This window comes from Acartia tonsa, chromosome 11 (assembly GCF_053477335.1).
Source record: "Acartia tonsa isolate MP-2025a chromosome 11, ASM5347733v1, whole genome shotgun sequence".
Lineage (NCBI taxonomy): Eukaryota > Metazoa > Arthropoda > Copepoda > Calanoida > Acartiidae > Acartia > Acartia tonsa.
In genome coordinates this window covers 22119548-22143698 of record NC_137270.1, presented here as the reverse complement: position 1 = coordinate 22143698, position 24151 = coordinate 22119548, and the positions used below count along the sequence as shown (strand labels likewise).

The window sequence follows — 24151 nt, the reverse complement described above, 5'->3', positions numbered from 1 at the left end:
ATTCCTTAAATCTAGTACATGACAGTAAGTTAGTTTTTCGATGTACAATATTTATCTAACAGAAGATGTAGAAATGTGGGCTTTTCATTATTATGATATAATTACAAATAAAAAATTGTATATTTTACACAAATATAATGAAAATAAACAAAGAAGCCACATAATTAGGAATCTTTAATTAGTTTTACTTATATAACTAATTTATGTGAGGAATGATTCAGTAGGTAAAACTTAATAATATTATTTACTTTTTTATTTAGAATAACAGATTTTTGTCAAATTTGCATCGTTTTTTTCATACTATGCTTTTCTTAAATAAGACTTTAGTACAACAAACCAACCAATTTTTTTCTTCAAAATAACTTGACATTTAAAAAAACATTTCAAAGCTTACTTGCAGTACATGATAGTGATAAAAAGTAGCAATATTAGAACAAAATTTGCTCAATATCAAGACTGAAAATTGGTAAAAGTTTTGTTGCATCTAAAAAAGTTAGTTTTCATGTGCATATATATACACTACTAGTGTCAGGAATTAGTTAAAAGTATCTACTCAATAGTTAATTTGAATTTAAGAGATTTCTGGTACATTGCACAAAGTTTTTATTCGTGTAATAGTGTTTCAAACTTCTTATTGGATAATGTCAAAATTAAAAGCTTTATTAACTTTATTAATTTGTTTATTAATTTTTCCTATCTTTAAAAAAGATAATCTAACATACAAAACTTATTTAACCCTAAAATACAGGTTTAACTAACTCTCATTTGATCATATGCAATACAACTGATTATTACATAGTTGTTGTTCATACTTTATGAATTAAAAGTGAATTTTTTTTGACAGGTTCTGTCAATATCTGGTGCTGTGTGTGTGTGTGCAGAAAAAGTGAGAGGTATCAGGCTAGATATTTCAAAGTTTTTCAATTCAGGTTTCAACAAAATTTGTAGAAAAATTTCTTAGACTGGTGTCAATCAATTGTTTGCTAATTTTAACCATACTTCTTTTATAAGTTTGTTCTATTAGTTCTTTCAATTGCAGAAAATCAACCTTTAAGAGCACTTATTTTTATGAAAGTAATTTAAAAAAATGGAAATAATTCACATCATTAGAGGCCAATGCAATAATCCTACCAGCAATTTTAAGGTCAAACATTACATACAGCAATAGTAGATCTTATTCTTCAGTATTCATTAAAATACTCTTCTACTTATAATTTGCTAAAACAGCCAAACTACAATAATCAAAGGGTCAACCTGAATTAAGAACCTGACAGTTTAAAGTTTAAAGTATGTGCAGAAGTAAATGTGCAAGCTTAAACTCTTTCTATGTAAATACAAAGCTAAGTAAACAGGATTATTCTAAATTGTATCGTTCAAATACAATAGTGTAACCAAAATCAATGCAAGTATTTTCTTGTATTATCAACAAGTCTCTTGAACATTTCCTTATTGTTAAAAATGTTATAGTTTATTTCTGGTTTTCCACCACATAAATCTTATTTATATTTGTTTTTGTTCTTGCTATATGTTAGATCTAAAGGTAACATTACTTTAGGAATCTTACAAATAAAACAAGATCTTTATAAATAGTAGTAATCCTACCACATCTACTTTTATTCTTTAAAGCACTATTAATTTAATGAAATTAAAAAGCATTTTTGAAACACCATATATTTTAATTTCTTGAAGTACAAGAATGAAGTATTTCTTAGAAGTACGTGTATTTTTTTTATGGCTTAAGTATTTCTAATTGTCTAAATCACACAGGATAAAAGGTGACATTTATTTCATGAGCAAGATATGTATTATCAAGGCAAGACTCAAGACAAGCAGCAAAAGTATTTTTGCTGTCTAAAAAAGCAGGTGCCAGTTTTTTAATTACCGTTTTTATTACACAGTTGTTTCATATCTAGAAATAGAAGATTATTAGTTATATTATGTTTATTTTTAGATGACCAATTTCCAAGCATAAACCTAAACATAATGATAATAAAATGATATTTTTGTCTGCTACATCTCATATCTGATACAAACCAAAATGATATATATGATAAAATATATCTATTTATAGAACTCAAACTTTAGTTTAAAGTTTAACAATTCTCTACACTTCAAACAACAAATAATATACTTTCTAGGTTTTTCTATTTATAGTACTTCAACTTTACATTTATGATACATAGTCATACAAATAGTATACTAGAAACTTGAAGAAAAATAAAATGTTGCCTTCAAAATTTTCTTTTAGGAAGAAAAATCTTGAATTGCTAGACCAATGGTCCAATATGCCTTTCTTTGAAGCTTAATACACTTCAGGGGCTCATTTTTTATTCTTCAAAAGTGATCTTACTAGTTGTTTAATTTTGATCTACAAGTTATCCCACAAATGTCAACACAAAATTTGGGTATAGTCCCTTTCGTATTTTCACAGAAGCTTTTCTCCAATTTCTAGACCCTGCGAGGGGCTCTAACCCTGTGGAATAATCACCTAACTTAACTTAACCAACATAACCTAAAATAACTTATCAAAAGCTACTGTGAAAATAAGATGAAACGTCACTTGAGAGGCGTTGTCACGTAAGGAACTATACCCCAAAATTTGTTTTTGTGTTTGTAGTTGAATTCAGACTTATATATGTACCCTAATTATATATAAACTGTGATACTTTAAGCTATTATCTATTAGGTATAGAATATATCTCTTAATTATATGTAAAATATGTAAAAACTTGTACAAATCTACTGAATAAAATAAATTTTCCTACATACATAATTTATTCCTTAAATCTTATCTAATATTTTGTATACAGTGTTAATAATTTATTATATCTACCTTGAACATGTATCTGAAGAATCTTGGTTTGATCCTGTTGGATTGGTGTTACTCATTGACTCATTTTTTTCGGATGATATCACTAAACTTGCTACAGACGTCACTGGATTTATAATCACCGGTTGTCTTGATATAGCGCTAGCGCTAGTTGATACAACACAACCGCCAATAAGTGAACTATGACTCGCACTTGTGTTTACTAAACTTTGATTAGAAATAGAAATATGGTCAGACCGAATTAATTTTGCATTTGTTGATGAATGTCGTTGTTGTTGCTGTGGTTGTGCTTGTGATGACGTCACTAGAGAATCAGCTGACTCAAGAGAAAAGCCGCCAGGTGAACGTTTCAGTGGTAGGTTCATCTTTCGCGATGATGACTGAAGCGAGCTGCTGTGTTGAAGTGCAGCAGTTACGCTTGAACTAGGTTTTGATATCACTGACGAGGTTAATGGTAACAATGAGGTGGTTGATATTGCTGGCACTGATAAATCTGATGTTGATATTGCGGGCACACTTGAATAGGCTATTGCAGGTTGCTCCAACTGAAATCATAATTAGAGATCAATTTATAGAAGGCAAATATTATGCAGTATGGCCCTTAATTTCCCTTTTGTAGAACTTATTTCTTGTTGTCCTACTTTTGATAATTTACCAAGAATTAAAGGCTATACAGACCCTTAAAATTAACTTGCATTAGGGTCATACTGTATAATGATAGGTAAACATTTAAAATTTAAACCACTTTCCACTAACAAAGGCTCAAATTTTGCATTGAGATAAAATAACCCCCCCAAAAATTAATTGATTAGTAACCAAACATACAAAAGAATAGAACTGAAGATTTAAAACTTTTTTTCCCAAAATGCAGCTTTGATTGTTTGCAATCCAAATGTGGTAAATTTTGCACTATTTACAAAAAGTTAAAATTTTTGTTAAAATTAATTAGTAATCCGTTTTTCCGGTTTTGCACGGACTTTTTGCAAAGTAATCTTCACTGTGGCCTTCAACATTTGGAATCAAAAGTTCAGAACTTTAAAAGAAAGCCTTTTCTCAATTAAAGTTTAAACTCCCTTTTTCAAATCAAATAGCAATAAATTTTCCCCTCCTCTTTTCAAACAGGAATTTTAAGGGATAAGACAATAAACGATAAGTCCAGGGGCGTCCAAGCTTTTTTTTTTGTGGGGGGGGGGGGTAAATTTTTTTTAAGGGGGGTATAATGGCGCGCGAAGCTTGCCGCAAATTTTTTTTACCCCCCCTGAAATCTGGTAGTTTAAATTTTATTAAATATTTAGTATTAAAAATGCGCGCGAAGCGCACAAAATTTTTTTTGTTAGGGATTTTTTATTTTGGGGGAAGTATTTACCCCCCAAAGTTGTTTGGGGGGGAGGGGTAATCCCTTCTTTACCCCCCCCCCTTGGACGTCTTTGTTTGGATCCCCAATTATGATAAACAAAACTACCTCTAAAAATGATTTATTTTTTTGTTGGTTATAAAGTTTGAACACAGTTATTAACCAAATATTTAAAATGGATAAAAAAGTCTTGGTTTTTCGAGTAAAATATTATTATATGGTAATTATAAAACTTTGGGTACGAGTGTAGTTAACAGTCCAATGTCCCCTACCTCACTGCTTACAAACTGATAATAATCAAATAAAAAATAGGACAAAACATTTTCCCCAAAAGTTTATGCAAAATTCTGTTATTTGTAGTTTCTCTACATTGGACGAAGAAGGCAAAAAAGGGTTGTATATCGTTTCTAGAAATCAGGGATCTTAAAGGATAAGACAATGAAAGTACATTTGAAATGATGAAAACAAAAATACCCCTTTTGAAATATTTTTTTTTTTTTTAAATACTAATAATGTTTATTTGGTGCTGCCAGGTTAGAATGTTTCAACAATTCTAGTTTAGTACTGACCAATATAACAATCCAATTAACCCTTACAGATCGGGGGGGGGGGGGGGGTCATATTGACCCCCCCCCCTCTATTTTTTCAATGTCATTTTTTTTGTGACTTCATGACTTTTTAAGTTTAGTAATTATACGTCGGCAAGAGTTGATTTTATTAGGATATCTGGTCTGTGTCGGTCGTGGTGTCCGGTCAAAGTCGGTTGGGTAGCACCAAAAGAAGGTGTATCAACTATTTTTTTTATAGCTAGCCGGTTCTTTTAGTAAGTAGTAGATGTAAAATTTTTCATAGAATTCAGATATGCAATCGGTTTTTTTGTAGACCTCTTATTTTTTAAGTAATTTAAGTTTAAAAAAAAAAAAATTAAGTCGATTTTAAGGTACTAAAATGCAACAAAAAAAAGAAAGAAAATGGTCATTATGAACAAAAATAGTAAGATCTTTAATTTGACACCTTACTTTTTCAATTCTGTCAGGTAATTATTGAAAAAATCGATTTTTTTAAACCCACGAGAATAAAAACTTTGAACTTAATTTTATTATTTCACAAATAAAAAAATATGGGTTCATATATACCATTAGAATCAGAAAAATATTACGAATCCATTGTAAGCAAAATTGAAAAAAAAAGTTTACAATATAGTATATAAACTACAATAAAAGGAATTATATGAAAATATCATATTATGTTGTACAGGCAACGTCTTAATTCTTCAATTGAGTATAAAAATGGGAAGGGGGTAAAGAGGGAGTAAAGAGGGGGTAAAAAAGGGAAAACAATAGTGTTGTCTGAACAAAAAAAATAATTGGCCATTTCTGTAATTTTTTAATTTTTTAATTTTTTTCAATTTTGCTTACAATGGATTCGTAATATTTTTCTGATTCTAATGGTATATATGAACCCATGTTTTTTATGTCTGTTTGAGAAAATATTTAGGTCTAAAGTTTTTATTATACCGAGGTTAAAAAAATAGATTTTTTCAATAATTACTCAACAGAATTTTAAAAGTAAGGTGTCAAATTAAAGATCTTACTATTTTTGTTCTTACTGACCATTTTCTTCTTTTATTTTGTTGCGTTTTAGTACCTTAAAACCGACTTAATTATTTTTTAAAAAAACTTAAATTACTTAAAAAATAAGAGGTCTACAAAAAAACCGATTGCATATTTGAATTCTATGAAAAATTTTACATCTACTACTTACTAAAAGAACCGGCTAGCTATAAAAAAAAAAGTTGATACAACTTCTTTAAAAAAAATTCTAAATAAATCTTAATTTCTACATTATGACTTTGTATATAAGGTAGAAACCTAAAATTTTTTTGGTGAATGAGAAAAGTGGTGTTATGACCGTTTGACCGCACCCTGACCGACTTTATGACCGATTTTTGTCCGGCTTTTACTACAGACATATATCATGAATATCGTGGCTTCTATTACAGCTAGAGACCTATAAATTTTTTGGTAAATCCTTGAGCAATAATTAACAGATAAAAATATTATTTGGCGCCGCAAACCGCCGTTTTACCGCCGTAATCGCCGAAAATGGCGGTTTCCGTCATTTGCCGTTTTTTGGCGATGATCAGAAAAAGTAATTTTTTGTTATGAAACATAAAAGTTCGTCCTAAAATTTGGTCATCCTAGCTGCAAAATTGGCCGCTCTACAGCTGTTTTAAAATTTAGCAGCTGGCCGCTAAAAAGCGGCTAAGGAGCGGCCTGATCGCTATGACTAGAAAAAGTAATTTTCTCTAAAAATACACATGAACCACCAGAAAAAATTTTACGTCTTTATCTGTAACAGAAGCCGAGATAGATGGGGGGGTCAATATGACCTCCCCCCCCCCCCGATCTATTAAGGTGGGAATAGGGGCCCGATCTGTAAGGGTTAAAGTACCCAAAGTTTTTAAGCTAAAAATGCAATTTTCTCCTCCCTCCTTCCTTAGAAAAAAAAGTGGAACCTGTTGTCTTGGCTCTTGGACCGAGGCAATGAACTTGTTGAGAAGGTTTTCAATATTGTTGATCTTCTCATTCACACGCACCATCTCCTCTCGCATCTCATTCTTAATAAAACAATTTGTATTAATAAATGGTTGTTCGGTTGGTCTGTCTGCTGGTCGCCAGTAATGCACAAACATTTGTCTGTCTAATCTTTAACAGTCTTTAAATGCACTCTACATGTCTGTATTTGTATTTTTTTGTATTTGTAATTGAGGCCTTACTACAAAAGACCTAAAAGACACACAGCCTAGAGACAAAAGACCTAAGGAAAAAAGATGAAATTAATCAATCTTCTTTTTATGATTTATACTATTTATAATAACCTTAATGTCATCGGTTTTTAATTATGCTTGTTTGTCCTTTTGTCAATACTCCTGTCTTTTTTATTTTGAATTTGTCATTATGTTTGTCATTAAATCAGACTTTTTTAACTTCAAATTTTTTTCTACTTGTTTTTTTTAGATCTTTCTGTTAATTTATCAGTTTAGATTCAAAACTATTTTTGTATGATTTACTTTTTAGACATTTAGATTTTAATACTTAAAAAAATTAATATCACACTAAAGCCAATAATTTGTAATTTTGGTTTTTGACTTTTGAATTTTTAAATAAAAAATCATTTATGTTTTATTCTTTTAAAAGGTGTATTAAGTGGAGGAAAAAGAGAGAGTGTAAAGTGGCACCTAAAAGATGACGTCATACAATAAAGTTGACCAATGAGAGGCCAGTATACACAGTATTGACCAATGGTAATATTTATACTGGCCTCTCAGTAGTTATTTTATCGTATGACGTCTTTTTTTGGTGCCGCTTTACGCTGTTTCAGGAAAAATAATGAAGATTTATACTCAATATTAAAAATCTCAAGTCTATTCTAAATAAATACACAGTTCTCTATAAATATTAGGTAATGATATTCAATAACAGAACAGCATCAATGAAAATTAGAAATATTCTATACATTTTTAATACATAATACTTAAATTGTCCACGGATAGAAAAATAAAAATATATTACATTTGTTCCTACAACAAAACATTAAATTCTATGTTGTCAATTGTCTATAAGATAAAAAAAATCTCATCACATTTTCTGCGGATATTTAATTAAAATGTTATAATATTAATCAGTGCTTGATCTTTAAATCATTTCAATGGTGATCTAAACCACCCAGCGCGAAATTTCAGCCAATCACAGCGGCGCATTTTTAAAATACGCTGCTGTGATTGGATGAAATTTCGCGCGGGGTGGTTTAGATCACCATTGAAATGATTTAAAGATCAAGCTCAGTTTCGAAGCTATGCTGGAAAGCTTTTTTCTTCAGTATGGATCAGAACTGGTTTTGATACATGAGAAACAAAAAGCTTCTATTAAAGTTGTTCCCTGTTAATGAACAAATATACATAATATGCCCAATGCAGAAATCATTCATAGTTAATAACATCTAACAAGGATATACATATTATTAATACTCAGGAAGGGAGAAGACATTGAGTTGTTTATTATACTAGTCCTTAAAGTTCTTATTATTTGGCTTAACAACCTTGGGGACTTTGAATTTAGTTTGGTTGGTCCAACCAATTGTAATCTACAAAAGGGGTAATTTTGAGTATCATCATTGGGAATGTACATCAAATTTTCAGCCATTGTCTAATCCCTTTAGATCCATGATTAGTACAAGTATACTTGGTTGAAAATCAATCAAAAAAAAGGATTTTAGGATTCTATCATCAAGCAAAATTAGGCTTTTTGATCAAATAAATCAATCAACAACTAATTATGAAACTAAAATATTTTCAAGTATTCTGAGCTACTCAATAAATAACTTAAATATAAATTAAAAAGGCTGTGTAGTACATATTTTGTCTTTAAATCAAGCTATCCTTTAATTTTAGAACACTTTTTGAAAATCTGACTTTTTTTTTTAGAAAATTTGGTTTAGAAAACTTTATTCTTTTATTCTTGTTGTTTCATCTAATCATACATAATTTTTTTTCTAGTTCAGTCATATTTTTCTTTTTACTCAGGTTTTTTTTTATCATTTTTAATCACAATTAACACAGGACATACATATATTAATACTTATAGAGATGTAGTGCACCAAATAATTGGGAGAAAAAAAAGAATTGGTATTGATGGAAATTATATTCCATCATCAAGAACACAAAAAATCTGTGATAGCAAAAAATTGCTTAATGATCTTCATACCCCCCCACACCCAAACGCACACCCAGAAAAAAATATTATAATGAAATAGATTTTCAATTGTGTAATTTTAAGTATATCATTGATCCCTAGGGTAAGGATCTTTTAAAAACACATGCAAGATATTTCATTTCATCAAATATCTGTAAAAGTAGCATGCCTTTCTGTTTAATTGCCAAACATTTTAAAGGAAAAATAGATTTTCCTTTTAAACATGAAGGGATGGGGGTCTTATTTTTTTTTCTTCACTGCAGAAGGAAATTATAAAATGTTGCCTTGGTTCATACCATAACAACAATATCTAATATTAACTATTATTGGCTTTATTTTCCTGGAGCCATAAAGTTGAACTTTGGGACTCACTTAAAAAAATAAAAGTAACAACAGCCTTATGAGCAAGGGAGGGAGGGGACAAAAGATGTTTATTACACTAGTCTTTAAATTTTTATAATAACGCTTTCTTATTAGTTCTTAACAACTTTGGGGACTTATATAGAATGATGATTGGTTGGTTCATTAAGTTGAGATTCCAAACGTTTTAGCCACTAATTGTAATCTACAGGAGGGGAAATGCACATAAATTTATCGGCCAGTGTCTTATCCCTTTAAATCCCTGCTTATAAGCAAATCTTAATAAATCAAACAAGCATCAAATTGATTTAGTAAGAAAGAAACAAAATATTATTTATAAATCTGGGAATTTTTTATAACAAGGATGACAACATCCATAAAAGCGAACCTCTGAGATGGTAGGACAAACAACACTTATAGAATGTCAGAACTGATTTCTGATAAGTAGAATATCAATATATGAACAAAATTTTATGTAAGTCTGTGGCAAAACTGCTTAAATACAGGATATTGTTTAAGGACATACTTATATTTTAGAAATACGACAATTAAAACACTTTTTCTGTCAGTCTGTCCATTATGGGAAATATGATTTGTCAGCTGCTATACTTAGAATTTCAGAATAACGGAAAGAAAACGAAGTAGTGGGTTTTGTCGTATTTTCACAGCAGCTTTTGATAGGTTATTTTAGGTTAGGCCACAGTGGCTAGAATTAAGAGAAAAGTACGAAGAAACCCGCTACCTCGTTTTCTTTCCATGATCAGAATTTCTTACAGAGATTTGATTACCTATAATTGATATTCAAAAAAGCTAAAAATTCCTAGATGTTTGAAGAAACTGTATTTTACTAAAGTGAGTAAAAAAGTTAATTTATTCTGGGCGTTGGGAGAAACAAATTTTATACGTTTGCTGAAAGATAAATATTACATACACACTATAATACATAAAATTTAAGGCTTGCTCATGTAAAAAGGGTGTAGTTGGGGATTTATTGTTGGGAGATTTTTTCCGAGTAAATGATTTTTTTCAAGATTCATTAACATTAGTAAACATGGATGACATCATCCAAAACCATCAAAATGACAAAATAAGCCGAATAAACAAAGTTAGTTTTGGACTTTATATTCTTTATATATATTTTTTAGGAAGAGTGAGGGGGGGGGTTATTACTACTTTTTCTCCCCTAAAACTAATCTTGCTCTAGAAACAGACAATTTTCATTACTTTTTATATCTACCTAAGGAATAAAGTGCGATAAAAGAGAACTAATTTGGGATGGGGAAATGGTATCTGAACAAAAATATTTTGTTACAAATTTTCTACTTACTAGCATATTCGGCTGAGGCTAGTAGAGGAATAGCATTAAACCTCCTTGGGTCCTATAAAACTAAGAATATTTTGGTCTAAACAAATAACCCTTCTTACCTAATATCTATAGCCCTCTCAATTTAGGGGTCTGAACAAATAAGATTTTGTTTAAAGGTGGTTTATTTTATCATGAAATAAAGTCGGTCAAGCAAATAATAAGATATTTTGCTTGAAAAAAAATAATATCATAGGTTACGTTGTTAATTCTCATGAAAAATTTTCAATGTGAGATCCATTTCATTAAAATTCATAATTGCATATCAATTTAAAAGGAAAATGTAGTCATGGTGATCATTTATGGGTGTGGTAGATTTTAGAAGAACACCTGCCATACTCTAATGTTTATTTGGCTCCCCTGTTTAAAAAGAAACTCCCAACAGTCAAAGTCTCATTTTGTAGCCTTCTTGCATCTTCATTTAGCAACCTTTGCTTTTAGGTCTTTTGTCACCTAAACACTTAATTTATCTGTTTTTTTTCTTTCTAAAGATGTATCTCATATATACATATACTCATGTACTGAAGGATCTTGCTAACCGCTGAACCAATGTAGTTCTCCTTTAAAATATAGCTTCTCATAGGTCCTGGGAAGGTTATGAAAAGAAATTGTATAATATGGGTATTTTTTTAGGCTATTTTTCTTTGGAGGATGGTTGTACTCTCCCCCAAAATAGAGTACCAACTTCACGTGCCCATAGAGACCTCTAGGAGCGTAGCCGCTAATCTATAATACAAAGTAGCTTGATGTCTGTCCGTCTGTCTGCCGTCTGAAGCTTAAGATCTCAGTAACCACTGAACCGATTGGGCTCTACTCTTCAGGGATTATACCTACTGGTCCTGTGATGGTTTTAATCTATTTTCCTGGAGGGTGGGACACCCCCAACCCTCCCAAAAACTAAAAAAACCACCCCCCCAAACATTTTTTTTACATTTTTTGTAAAATCTCAGTAACTGCTGAACAAATTGGGCCCTACTCTTCTGGGAATATACCTACTGGTCCTCTGGTGGTTTTAGGCTATTTTCTAGGAGGGTGGGACACCCCAACCCCCCTAAAAATCCCCATTTCCAAATTTCCAAATTTTTTTTATTTTTGTAAACAAAAACCAGTAACTGGGTTGGGGGAACCCCACTGCACTATGGGGCGAAGCCCCCATGACCCCCCCCCCTAAAAAAAAAAAAAATTCACCCAAAAAAATTTTAGGGCTTTTTGTAACTTTCAATAAGACAACAGATTTTTAGATACCATAACCCTAATCCATAAACTTCCAACTAGGAAAGTAAATAATATGAAACAAATTTCATGAAGGAAAACTAGGTGAAATTATATTATTAAAGAAATTAAACTAATAAAAACTTTCCGCGGATAATAAAATTAAGATTGATTCCAGTTTTGTTGGCACCGAGGGCCAGGCAAACTAAGCTGCTATTAAATTTATGATTATTTGTAAATTTCTGTTTGTTATCATCTAGCGAATATTATCTATCTATCTATCGGTTTCTAAAAGTTATTCTAGCCTACCTTGAATTCTGCTAGGCTGATGACCAACTCTTTGCTTTCTAAGCCAAACTCTTCTTGAGTTCTGAAACAGAAAAGAAACTAGTATCTATTATATAAAGTAGTAGTCTTTTTTTTTGTAGTTAATGATTGTTAACCACTCAACATGTCTGTGTCTCCTTTACAGTGAAGCTACTTTTAGGTCCAGAGAAGAGAGGGGGGGGGGGAGGAGGGGGGAATTCAACTATCAAAAAAATCTCCCTTATAAAAATGACCCCTAAAAAAATATTTTTCTTTTAAAATTCTTTTCCTTATTAAAAATGAGGGGTGGATGTCTTCGTAGCCTCTAGTATAAATAAAGAAAATAAGAAGATTAAAATGTAAAATCGTTATATCTTTCATCGTATTATAAACGGCTTTCCGCGGATATAGAATGTACAATTATAAGATTAAAACCAGTTTTTTATCCCCGAGGTGCCGAAGGCACGGGCTAAAAAACTGGTTTTAATCTTGTGATTGTACATTTTTATATTCGTAGAAAGCTGGATATAATACGATGCTAGACATAGTTTTTTCGTATGGATGAGAACCGGTTCCTATCCACCGGATTCGAATAATTACGAGAAAGGATTTAAAACTATAAAGAGAACCAGGAAAAAACTAAATATTATCATGAAACATCTCTAAATACGCATTATATGTAACACAAAGCATGTTTCAGTTAATCTAGTGGCATCAGAGGGTTTTGATAGGGGGGGGGGGGTGTATTACGGAAAACAAGAGAGGTGTAAGGGGTGTATCCACCCTTTTAATTGTTACATGGGGATTTATACATCTGCACGCCTCTAACAATCTACAACTTTTTTCTTGCCTATAATATCTATAGAGGATGATTAAAGTCCTTCCAAAGATTATGACGTCATACGATAGAATAGCCAATGAGAGGCCAGTATACACTGTAGTTGACCGATGGTAAAATTTATGCTGGCCTCTCATTGGTTATTTTAACGTATGACGTCATAATCTGTGGAGGGACTTTAATCATCTTTTACATTCATTGGCCTGATTTAGCAAATTTTTATAAGGACTCGTTTAAGATTTAATAAAATTTCCATGTTTCATTAAAACAAACAGAAGTAAAAACAAACCTAGTTATGAAGTAGCTTCGCTACTAAAAAATTAGGAATAAGGTTTAGCCAACAGGTGAAATAAATCTAAAATAATATTTGGGGGGCAGATAAAACGTTAGTCATTTCTATTATTAGGTGCCCCCCAACGACAGCTGAAAATCACCTAATTTTGTTGTGATTTTTACCTTGAATTTTGTCTTGACCAGGGTCGTTCTAACTTTTTGATGAGCTCGGCTGAGTTTATTACAGACTGACGGCGTAGGTTTTCAACACTTTGATGTTCTTCTTTACCTACATAAGTTTATAGATAGATGGATATATATCTTTTTACATATAAGTAACAGAATGTCTCTCTGTCTGTTTCGAAAAATCTCAATAACCGCTGAACCACTATGGTTCTCTTTTACAATTTTTCAAGAAATCCACCCTTGAAAGAAACAACCCCAAATTTTTACTTTATATTTTAAAATAAAAACCTCCCCCCAAACTGAAGATCAGCTGAAAATGGATTTCCTATTCGAGCCCTAGTTTCCTAAAGTGTACAGCAGATAACCCAATTATTTGCAGACCCTATTTTCAGCGACTCCGGTCAAATGGAAAAGCGATTTAATGTATAAACGATTTATACATTATACATTCAAAAATTTGAATTTTTCAAATTTTGATTTTTTTTAAAGCTTGAAGCTTTTTTTAGCTAGTAGCAAATATTGAGATAGGAAGCTACGCACACTTTCGGAAACTAAAATCAATTCAGTTCATCAAACTGTAATCGTGCGCCAATAGATAAATATAATAGATAGATAATCACCTGTATTTCCCCCTCCAGCTTGTTCAACAATTTGTAATGGATCTAGCACCTTTAGTAATTCTGTTCTTTTACTTCTGAACCAAATTTATGTTCATTATAACAAGGATGACAACATTAAAGTAGCTAAACTTGAGTTAAAGAGAGTTTGTTAAATAGTTATTGGATAATTAATGAGTTATGAATTTTTTTCTTTATCAGAAAGTAAAAATTAGAAACGAAATATACATTTTTTTAATGATGTAATTTTTACCAACAAATTACCTAATTATATTTGTATTAAAAAAAAACAGTTTTTTGACTGATAAAATTTTTAAAAACTTTTCTGTTTGAACATTCCTATTTGATGGTTGGGGCTGAGATTTTATGCCACCCGCCCCACCCCCGGAATCATTTATTGGGGGTGGGGGACTCGTCGCCACCAGGATGGCAGAGTTGGGTGTCCCTGCCTTACTTGTCACAGGTTCACTTGTACAATCAGTACCTGGATATATTAAAGTAGAAGCTTTTTAAAATACCTCTAAAAAATGACGTCATACTGGCCTACCATTGGTCAATCAAAACGTATACTTGCGTGCTATTGGTTTTTATTTAATGCGTATTTTTTATAGGCTCTATAAAAGTAATTTAAATTAGTTATTTGAGCAATATTTAATTTAGTAATTTTTTGACAATACCTGCCAATATTTTAATTTTTGTTGATTACAAAATAAATTTTTCAAAACTATACTTGAAGCAAAGTTATACAAAGATAATTTTCCTCTATACATTTTCATTTTTTTTCCAAAAAAATTCTTTTATTTTTACGCTACTTATTGACAAAATTGCTCTTGTTAAAAAAGAAAAGGTAACTTACTTGATATTAGCACACTAGGAGTAACCGTGGGTGTCGTACCACCCCCTGAGGAAGTTGACGGGGGCCCGCCAGCCGTTGACGGGGGTGCAGGGGGATCTGCAGTCACCGCTCGCTTAAACTTGCCCCACCCTCCCAACTTTTTGGGCCCGTTGGCGATGGGAGCCTTTTTCGGGGGCTCTTTGGGCTCCGCTTTTTCTTGTATGGTCGAAGGCACTATGCTTAAAGACTCCTAAATTCATTAATTAGAGCTTCAAATTTGTGTAGCTCAAGTAATTCAGTAATGTCAGTACATCGAGGTGAATTAACAAAAATTACTCTTTTTTTTATAAACGTTTATTTTGATTTTAGTCTGCTTGGTCCAACAAATAAGAAAAATATGCCAAGTTTTATAAGGACACAACCCAATCTTTCCCGATTTTGTATAATTTTTTGAGGAACACGACTCAAGTGACGTCATATTTTTCTTTCCCGAAAAAGGGAAGGGGGGAAGAAAATCTGTTCAAAAGAGATGGGGAAAACCCCCTTTTCTCCCATCTCTTTTTTTCTTTCCCCCTTCCCTTTTTCGGGAAAGAAAAATATGACGTCACTGGAGTCGTGTTCCTCAAAAAATTATACAAAAACGGGAAAGATTGGGTTGTGTCTTTTATAAGCCGCATGGGTATTAACATGAGAAAGGAATTTTTCATTTGTAAATTTCACGTGAAATTCTGCTTAGATCGCATCTTCTTTATAGTAACAATGATAATATAATTTAAAAAAATAAAAATCCTTATACTAAAGTAACAGGATGTCTGTGTATCTGTGTGTCTGTGTGTTTGTACACGAAGGATCTCGCTTACCGCTGAACTGATCGGGTTCTCCTTAACAGGGTAGCTTCTCCTAAGTCCCGGGAAGGTTTATAACTATTTTGGGGGAGGGTACCACCACCCTATCAGGAGAAATCGCCCCTAGAAAAAAATTACCCCTCTCGAAAAAGAGACTCCAACGAAACATAAACCAATTATTTCTGTAATTAGATATTTTAAATAAAAAAAAACATTCAAAGTGCCACTAGAGGCCTCTAGGGGCGTAGCCGCTAGTAGTAATATAAAGTAATATTTTTTTTGTCTGGAGATTTTGATCTAAAAATTGCTTTTCTTGATTTCTTGATGGCTTTTATTTTTCAAGGGACAACAGAAAGTATCGTGTTTATTATACGTCTATTATCCATCTATTTTTGGGGGGATTTCCTTTCCCACTTATCCTCTCTTCATATTTTTATGACGTCACACATGACACTTCATGCTGTCCCATTTTTAGGGAAGATTCGTAAATGTATTGTGGTGGTTTTAGGCTAGTTTCCTGTCCTCAAGATTATAAAGGCAAAGCTGCTCTTTTTTTTATATTGCAGTAGCTAATTTAATCCGCAGTTGCAAGCATATTTTTATCAATCTAAACCCACAGCTGGTTAAAAATCAATAATCTACATCCGCGGCCGAGATAAACTTAAACGAACCATTTACACGTTTAAATTTCTAAGGTTAAAAAAACTCATACAAATTATATTAGCTCCGCTTACAACAAACTGTACTTGTTCTTGTTAATGCCTATGAAATACAATTATATAAGCTATGCCCGCCCACACGGGAACATAATCCGTCCTTGTTTAATCTTTGCATTGGATTTGAATGGAAATTTTAATTTAGAGAATCCTTTCAAGTGAAGTCAAAACATTCCAGAGTGTCCATACGAAAAGGCTTATTTTTTCTTGTCATAATAGCATCCTATTATATAATAGAGTAAGGTTTTAGATTTATAGCTTAAATTTTCCATTTCAACTGATTTAGGTAGAATCTACGGATATTTTGTTTACTTATTTAAGTCTTGGGCGGTGCTAATCTATTTTTCTACGTATGCCTTTACCTTTGAATATAGAGCTCCTAGATGCTAGGGGCGCAGCTGCTAGTATAAAGATAAATTACTATGATCCTTGTTAGACTTATAGATATTGTGTTGATTTTAAGTGTTGTATATGGACTATGAAAGTGGCAAAATCCACGGATCGAAAGGGATAAGACAATATCCGATAAACTGATGTACATACCCAATGATGATACACAAAATTACCCCTTCTCTACTCAACCTAATGAATCAACCAATCAAATTTCACTTAATTCCCCAAAGGCCAACGAATAAGGAAACGTTATTATAAAACTTTGGGGAATAGTGTAATAAATAGCCTATGGTCCCCACCTCTCTCTCTCAGTGAAAAATCAGGATGTTTGTGTGTCTGATTGAACCGACCGATCTCGCCAACTGCTGACATATATTGCTATATTTTACGGTGAAGATATTTATCGAGTTTAGGAGAGGATACATCCACAATCTTGGCAGAAATAGCCCCTAAAAAATTACTTTTTTCCCTAAAACTATTTATCTTTTTGGGTCTCTCTTTAATGTATTTATTTGGGGGCGTAGCCATTAGCTATATTGATACAATAACAACATAGATATTAAAGAAACACCCCAAGGGTAGATACTGTAAGACTAGTAGAATGTAATAAAATTTGAAAATTCAAGTAAATTTTATTGCCTATGTTCTTCAAGAAACAAATTAGAACAGAGAAGGGGAAAAGTATTCTATTAAATATTAAGATTTTAATTTTCTTTTGATCATATTCTTATGATTTTTGGAATAATGATTCTTTTAACAACAAGGTACAATTTTATAATGCAAGGCATTTCTATAATCAAGTTTTAAAATTGTAATTATGTCCTTCCTAGTGTACTGTATTAATTTTGCAACTAATTAGCATATATTTATGTTATGTTACAAATTTTTGTTCCGCTTTTAAGTTTTGACACTCTACAAGCGTTAATTTTAGTTTGTCCTAAAGTCTGAATTTAGAGCTTTGCATTTACCGATGTTGTCATCCTTGTTTTTCAAGATTTTTTTACACAAATTAATTCCTTATACGTACTTTATAAAAAGTGAACAATATTAGACAATTTGACTAAAAAGTAGCATTTGACGATTTTTTCAAAAATATGAAGCTCTTGAATTCCTTGTCTTTTTCATTACTGTTAGATTTGATAGAACTAGTTTCCACTACGTCAGGTACTGAAATAGATCTATTATTAGATATCTCTATGTCTATCTATCTATTTATCAATCCATCTATCTATTTATCAATCCATCTATCTATTTATCAATCCATCTGTCTCTTTATCAATCTATCTTTCTATCTTTTAATCCATCTATCTCTTTATAAATCCATCTATCTATTTATAAATCCAACTATCTATTTATAAATCCATCTATCTATTTATCAATCCATCTATCTATTTATCAATCCATCTATCTATTTATCAATCCATCTATCTATTTATCAATCCATCTATCTATTTATCAATCCATCTATCAATTTATCAATCCATCTAACTCTTTATAAATCCATCTATATCTTTATTAATCCATCTATCTCTCTATCATTCTATCTATTAACTTATCTAAACATACAAGTCTAAAATATAAATTACTAATTAGCTTGTTGTAATGTCTTAATCAGAATATTACATTTGAAGGCCGATTGCCATATAAAGTAACAAAAAAAATTGGATTTAATGGCATACAATACATTTCGTTTTAAAATTTTAACAAACTTGAATACATTTTTCACTTGCGTTTTAAGACAATTTTCCATATAAAAAAATTAATATTTATAACTTTTTAAAATGAACTGTTTCCCTTACTTCATCAAGTATATCTATGTATTCTGTTTTAAATATGTATGAAGCTTTCGGGTCGAAATAAGAAATATCCCCCCCCCCCCCGAGATTTACTATTTCATGCATTGTAAAATATTTTTCTTTTAATTGCAACATCGTGTAAATACTATTTTGGATGTAATTCTATTTAGAATACATAATATGTTTCAGTATGTACATATTATTATAACAACTCTCTCTCTCTCTCTCTCTCTCTCTCTCTCTCTCTCTCTCTCTCTCTCTCTCTCTCTCTCTCTCTCTCTCTCTCTCTCTCTCTCTCACACACTCTCTCTCTCGTCTTCAATAACATATGCATTGCATTTGATGGTTTATTATTTACATATTATATCTAGATAAATATATATACATCTATCTATCTGTTAGTATATGCACTAGGATATAAAAGTAGTAAGGAATTTAAATGTTAGAGGGAGATTTGAAATCTGCATCAAATTTTAAGGATTTTTCATAAAATTCGTTTTTTGTATAATTATGTATCTAAAAGCGGAAATACAATTTAAGTTCATAAATTTTGACCAATAGGATAGGTGGATTGGAAACTACCTGCGCTCTAATTGGTTGAATGATGTGCGACACTTAAGCTTCTCCTATCAGAGTGAAGATAATTTTCAATCTACCAATCACAGATGTCAAAATTAATTAACTTAAATTGTATTTCCGCTTTTAGATAAAGAATTATACAAAAAAACTAATTTTATAAAAAATCCTTAAAATTTGATGCAGATTTCAAATCTCCCTCTAACATTAAAATTCGTTCCAACTTATATATCTTAATATGCACTTCGCTAGCAATATTTTGTTCTATCTATCTATCTATCTATCTCTCTATCTATCTATACCTGAATTAAGATTGAGTGTAGAGTTGACACGGCTGACTGCTGGACTACAGTCTACTAGACCTACATAAACAAACAAGGATGAGGACTACAGTCTACTAGACCTACATAAACAAACAAGGATGAGGACTACAGTCTACTAGACCTACATAAACAAACAAGGATGAGGACTACAGTCTACTAGACCTACATAAACAAACAAGGATGAGGACTACAGTCTACTAGACCTACATAAACAAACAAGGATGAGGACTACAGTCTACTAGACCTACATAAACAAACAAGGATGTGGACTACAGTCTACTAGACCTACATAAACAAATAAGGATGAGGACTACAGTCTACTAGACCTACATAAACAAACAAGGATGAGGACTACAGTCTACTAGACCTACATAAACAAATAAGGATGAGGACTACAGTCTACTAGACCTACATAAACAAACAAGGATGAGGACTACAGTCTACTAGACCTACATAAACAAATAAGGATGAGGACTACAGTCTACTAGACCTACATAAACAAACAAGGATGAGGACTACAGTCTACTAGACCTACATAAACAAACAAGGATGAGGACTACAGTCTACTAGACCTACATAAACAAACAAGGATGTGGACTACAGTCTACTAGACCTACATAAACAAACAAGGATGAGGACTACAGTCTACTAGACCTACATAAACAAACAAGGATGAGGACTACAGTCTACTAGACCTACATAAACAAACAAGAATGAGGACTACAGTCTACTAGACCTACATAAACAAACAAGGATGACAATATTCGTACAGAATAGCTAATGAAAATTTGACATCAGAGGTGGATTCTTTAAAAAAATTTGCCACACTGATTGCTTAGTGGGGCAAAATTTTTTTCGTGAAAAATCCACCAAAATCACATTAAAAATCTACAAAAATTGAACAAAATCATAGAAGAGTTATGAACAAAACATGTTATTTAATTTTTGTAGATTTTTTTATGTGATTTTGGAGGATTTTTCACGAAAACAATTTTGCCCAACTATGCGATTAGTGGGGCAAATTTTTTTTGAGAATCCACCTCAGTTATCAAATTTAGAAGTCATCATTATTTGTTATAATATATCTCTTCATATTTTCTAAAGAAAAATATAGAAGGATACTTTTCTTGCAGTTTTTGTTTCATTCAGTATTTTATCTATCTATCTACATTTTTAGGATCTAGGCTTGCAAGATCTTAGCTATGATTCCAAGCTTATTTATATAGCAATATATCTATCTGTTTAGTATTTTATCTATCTACCTTTTAAGGATCTAGACTAGCAAAATCTTAGCCATAATTCTATGCTTATTTACCTAACAATCAATCTATCAATGTAGTATTTTTATTCATCTACCTATCTATTTACCTTTTTCAGGATCTAGGCTAGCAAGGCTGTTAAGGTCTTGACTTGTATTTGTCTTGCGGAATTTTGAGAATATCTTTCTTACTATATGATCCTAGAAATAAAAACAATAGTTAATTGGGTCATGGAAAGAAAACAAAGTAGCTGGTTTTGTCATTTTTTTTCACAGTAGTCTTTCTTCTTTTCCTGCTGGTGGCTCTAACCCTGCAGGGCCAATTTCCTAATCCTGTGGGGCAATAATCAACAATTTCCTAACCTAACCTACAATAACCTATGAAAAGCAACTATGAGAATAATACGAAACCCGCTACTTCGTTTTCTTTGCATGATCCAGCTAATTTAATATTAAATTGTTGCGCAGCTACTTTTATATTATTTCAAGTACATTAGTATGCCCGTCGTTACATTATAAAATGAACAAGGATGACAACATCCATAAAAGCGAATCTCTAAAACTGTAGGACAAAAGGTCATTAACACTTGTATAGTGTCAGAACTGATTAAAATTGTAGGTAAATTTGTTGAAAAGTTGCCTGATGCAGGATAATGGACATACTTACATATCTAGGACTTAATTATAGAGTTGATTCGCTTATAATATTGTACTTTGTTGTCCCAGAAATCAGTATACCAAAAATCAGATCAATCGGATCGGATAATTAGATCAAATAAAAATTTGTTGTTGAAAAAGTGAAAAATTAAAATGTTGAAAATGGTCGTACGGACATTCTGGTAACGATTATAGAGTTGCTACGCTTCCTAAATTGTACCTAACTATTACAGGGATCACCTTGCAAAATTTGAAATCGATAGGACAATTCTAACATGTCTAAATTAAAAAAAATCTATCCGTCACGTACGTACGGACGGACCGAGATATTAGTTTTTTTTCATAGAAAATTTCGATTTCAGTTAGATATTACCGTTTTCTGTACTTTATTAAATAAAACAAAAATAACCTGTGTTTGATTTAGAGCTGGATCATTTTTTCTTCTTTCCGCCAGTTCTTTTTCTTTACGAAGATCCGACACTTTGCGGAATATTAACTGAAATAGATAGGTAGAAAGATAGATAGATAGATAGACAGATATATACTATATAGGTAGGTAGATAGATAGGTAATTAGTTAGATAAATAGATAGTTCTTTTTCTTTACGAAGATCTGACATTTTTCGGAATATTAACTGAAATAGATAGGTAAAAAAGTACATTACTAATCTATTAGCGGCTACGTTTTATAGGCTTCTAGGATCACTTGAAGTGGGGGGTTGGGTGGGGGTTGATCGATCCTGTTATCCGTTTTAGTTAAAGGAAAAGTAAAGTTGGGGTCCCCCAAAATATTTATTAATATTCCCAGGACCTAGGAGAAGCTACATTGTAAAGGAGAACCATATCGGTTTAGCTGTGAGCACGATCCTTCGGTACAGATAGTCGGACAGATAGAGATCCTGTTAATTTTAAGAGAAAATAAGATATATTGATAAACAGATTTAACCATATAACTAAAATAGCGGTCGAGAAAATCTAAATTCCACCATAGCGTTACGGACCAACAGACAAAGTGAATTGTAGAGTAGCTTCTATACTAAAAATAATACAAACACTTACCCTATTCCTAAGATTATAAGTAAGAACCAAATTTCTTGAAAAAGATTGAGCAAAGGCTTTGTAGAAATCCAAAACTTCTAGTAATCGATCTCTGAAAATAATAATAATTAAGTTATTATTTATTACCTATAATTGCGACAACTTTTGTTTTGTAAATTCTTCCAATTTTTAACATCTACCAAAACCCCGCCCCTCTCGGAGAGTCTCGGATGAGGTAACCAACATTCTATAAATGAAAGAATGCCACGAAAGGATTTTATGGTAATATATATTGTAAAACCAAAAAAAGTAAATAAAACATTAAAAAACCTAGCCAATAGCGAGATAGTTATATTGAGCCAACTCTAGTCCTATCATAAACCTGAAATCTGATTGTGAAGCTCTTCATAGTGCCTATTAAAAAACATGACATCATACAATACAAATGACGAATGGTAGGTCAATACACAAACTAAATTGCCAACGGCAGGCCAGTATACATTTTAATTGACCAATGGTAGGCTGGTAGGACGTTATTTTTTGATAGGCTCTATAGAAAGCTTTTGATTGTTCATGCAAAATTTTAACATTTATCATGTTAACTTCTATATGAATGCTTTAAAAGTTGTATTGCCTGACCTATAAATAATGAGCCTACATAAATGTTTAATTTGCTTATAAATATGTCATCATTATAAAATCAATCTAAAATTAATCACCAAGAAAACATTTCTACGTATATCATCTACATCTAAGTCCTAATTTGATAAATTCAACTTAATTAGTCAACTATAATTACCATATATTTTTTCGAGTTTTTTATTACAGCTAAATTTAGTCTCATAATGAAGTGAATAAAGCAACTTTAGATTGGTCAGTTAATTATAATGTTTATATTAGTATATTATCTAACTTTATTTTGATAATAGCTCTCTTTGTATATTGATAAAAAAAGCAATAAGCAGGGTACTTACTTAAAGTTAGATAACTTAATTGACTATTATTTTCAAAATTATAAAAGGTTGTGTAGGATTTTAAGTGGTTTTTGTAAGTAAAAATATGATTTATTTATCTTTCTTTATATAATACTTCTGTAGATAGTTAGATAAATAGACCTATAGTAAGATATATCTAAAGATATCTGCCTATTTGCTTGATAAATATCACATTAGGTTTAATAATATTATAGATAGTTTGATAAATACATAAATAGACAAATAGTTAAAAAGATAGAACTCAAGATTGATATCTACCTTTTGGCTTGATGTATATTACATTGGGTTAATGGATATTTATAGTTTGATAGATGGATAATCAGAAAAATAGTCAAAAGAACTCAAGATTGATATATATCACATTAGGTTAATGGATATATATATATATATATATATATAAGATAGACAGATAGATACCTACCTATTGACTTGATGTACATGCCCTGACATTAGCAATAGCTTGACCAGTTTCTTTAAATAGTTAGATAGATAGGTAGCCATTTTGATAGTAAGATAGATAGATAGATAGATACCTACCTATTGACTTGATGAATATCACAGTAAGTTAATGCCCTGACATTAGCCATAGCTTGACCAGTTTCCATAAATAGTTGGATAGATAGGTAG

The 24151-nt window shown here is 31.4% G+C and overlaps 1 protein-coding gene across 1 annotated transcript in view; it reads right to left on the bottom strand.

The window, feature by feature from the left end:
• The window catches only part of LOC145331190 (uncharacterized), a 152277-nt gene that overhangs the window by 2067 nt on the left and 126059 nt on the right, over positions 1–24151 (bottom strand). The window contains exons 23-34 of the mRNA XM_080175812.1: positions 22551–22641; positions 21902–21988; positions 20946–21036; positions 19557–19616; positions 17996–18049; positions 14950–15180; positions 14415–14577; positions 14097–14170; positions 13474–13579; positions 12183–12243; positions 6703–6804; positions 2834–3375 (exon numbers count right to left, since the gene is read on the bottom strand). Of these exons, the coding sequence (XP_080031938.1) occupies positions 2834–3375; positions 6703–6804; positions 12183–12243; positions 13474–13579; positions 14097–14170; positions 14415–14577; positions 14950–15180; positions 17996–18049; positions 19557–19616; positions 20946–21036; positions 21902–21988; positions 22551–22641 (1662 nt within the window). The remainder of the gene's footprint in view (positions 1–2833; positions 3376–6702; positions 6805–12182; positions 12244–13473; positions 13580–14096; positions 14171–14414; positions 14578–14949; positions 15181–17995; positions 18050–19556; positions 19617–20945; positions 21037–21901; positions 21989–22550; positions 22642–24151) is intronic.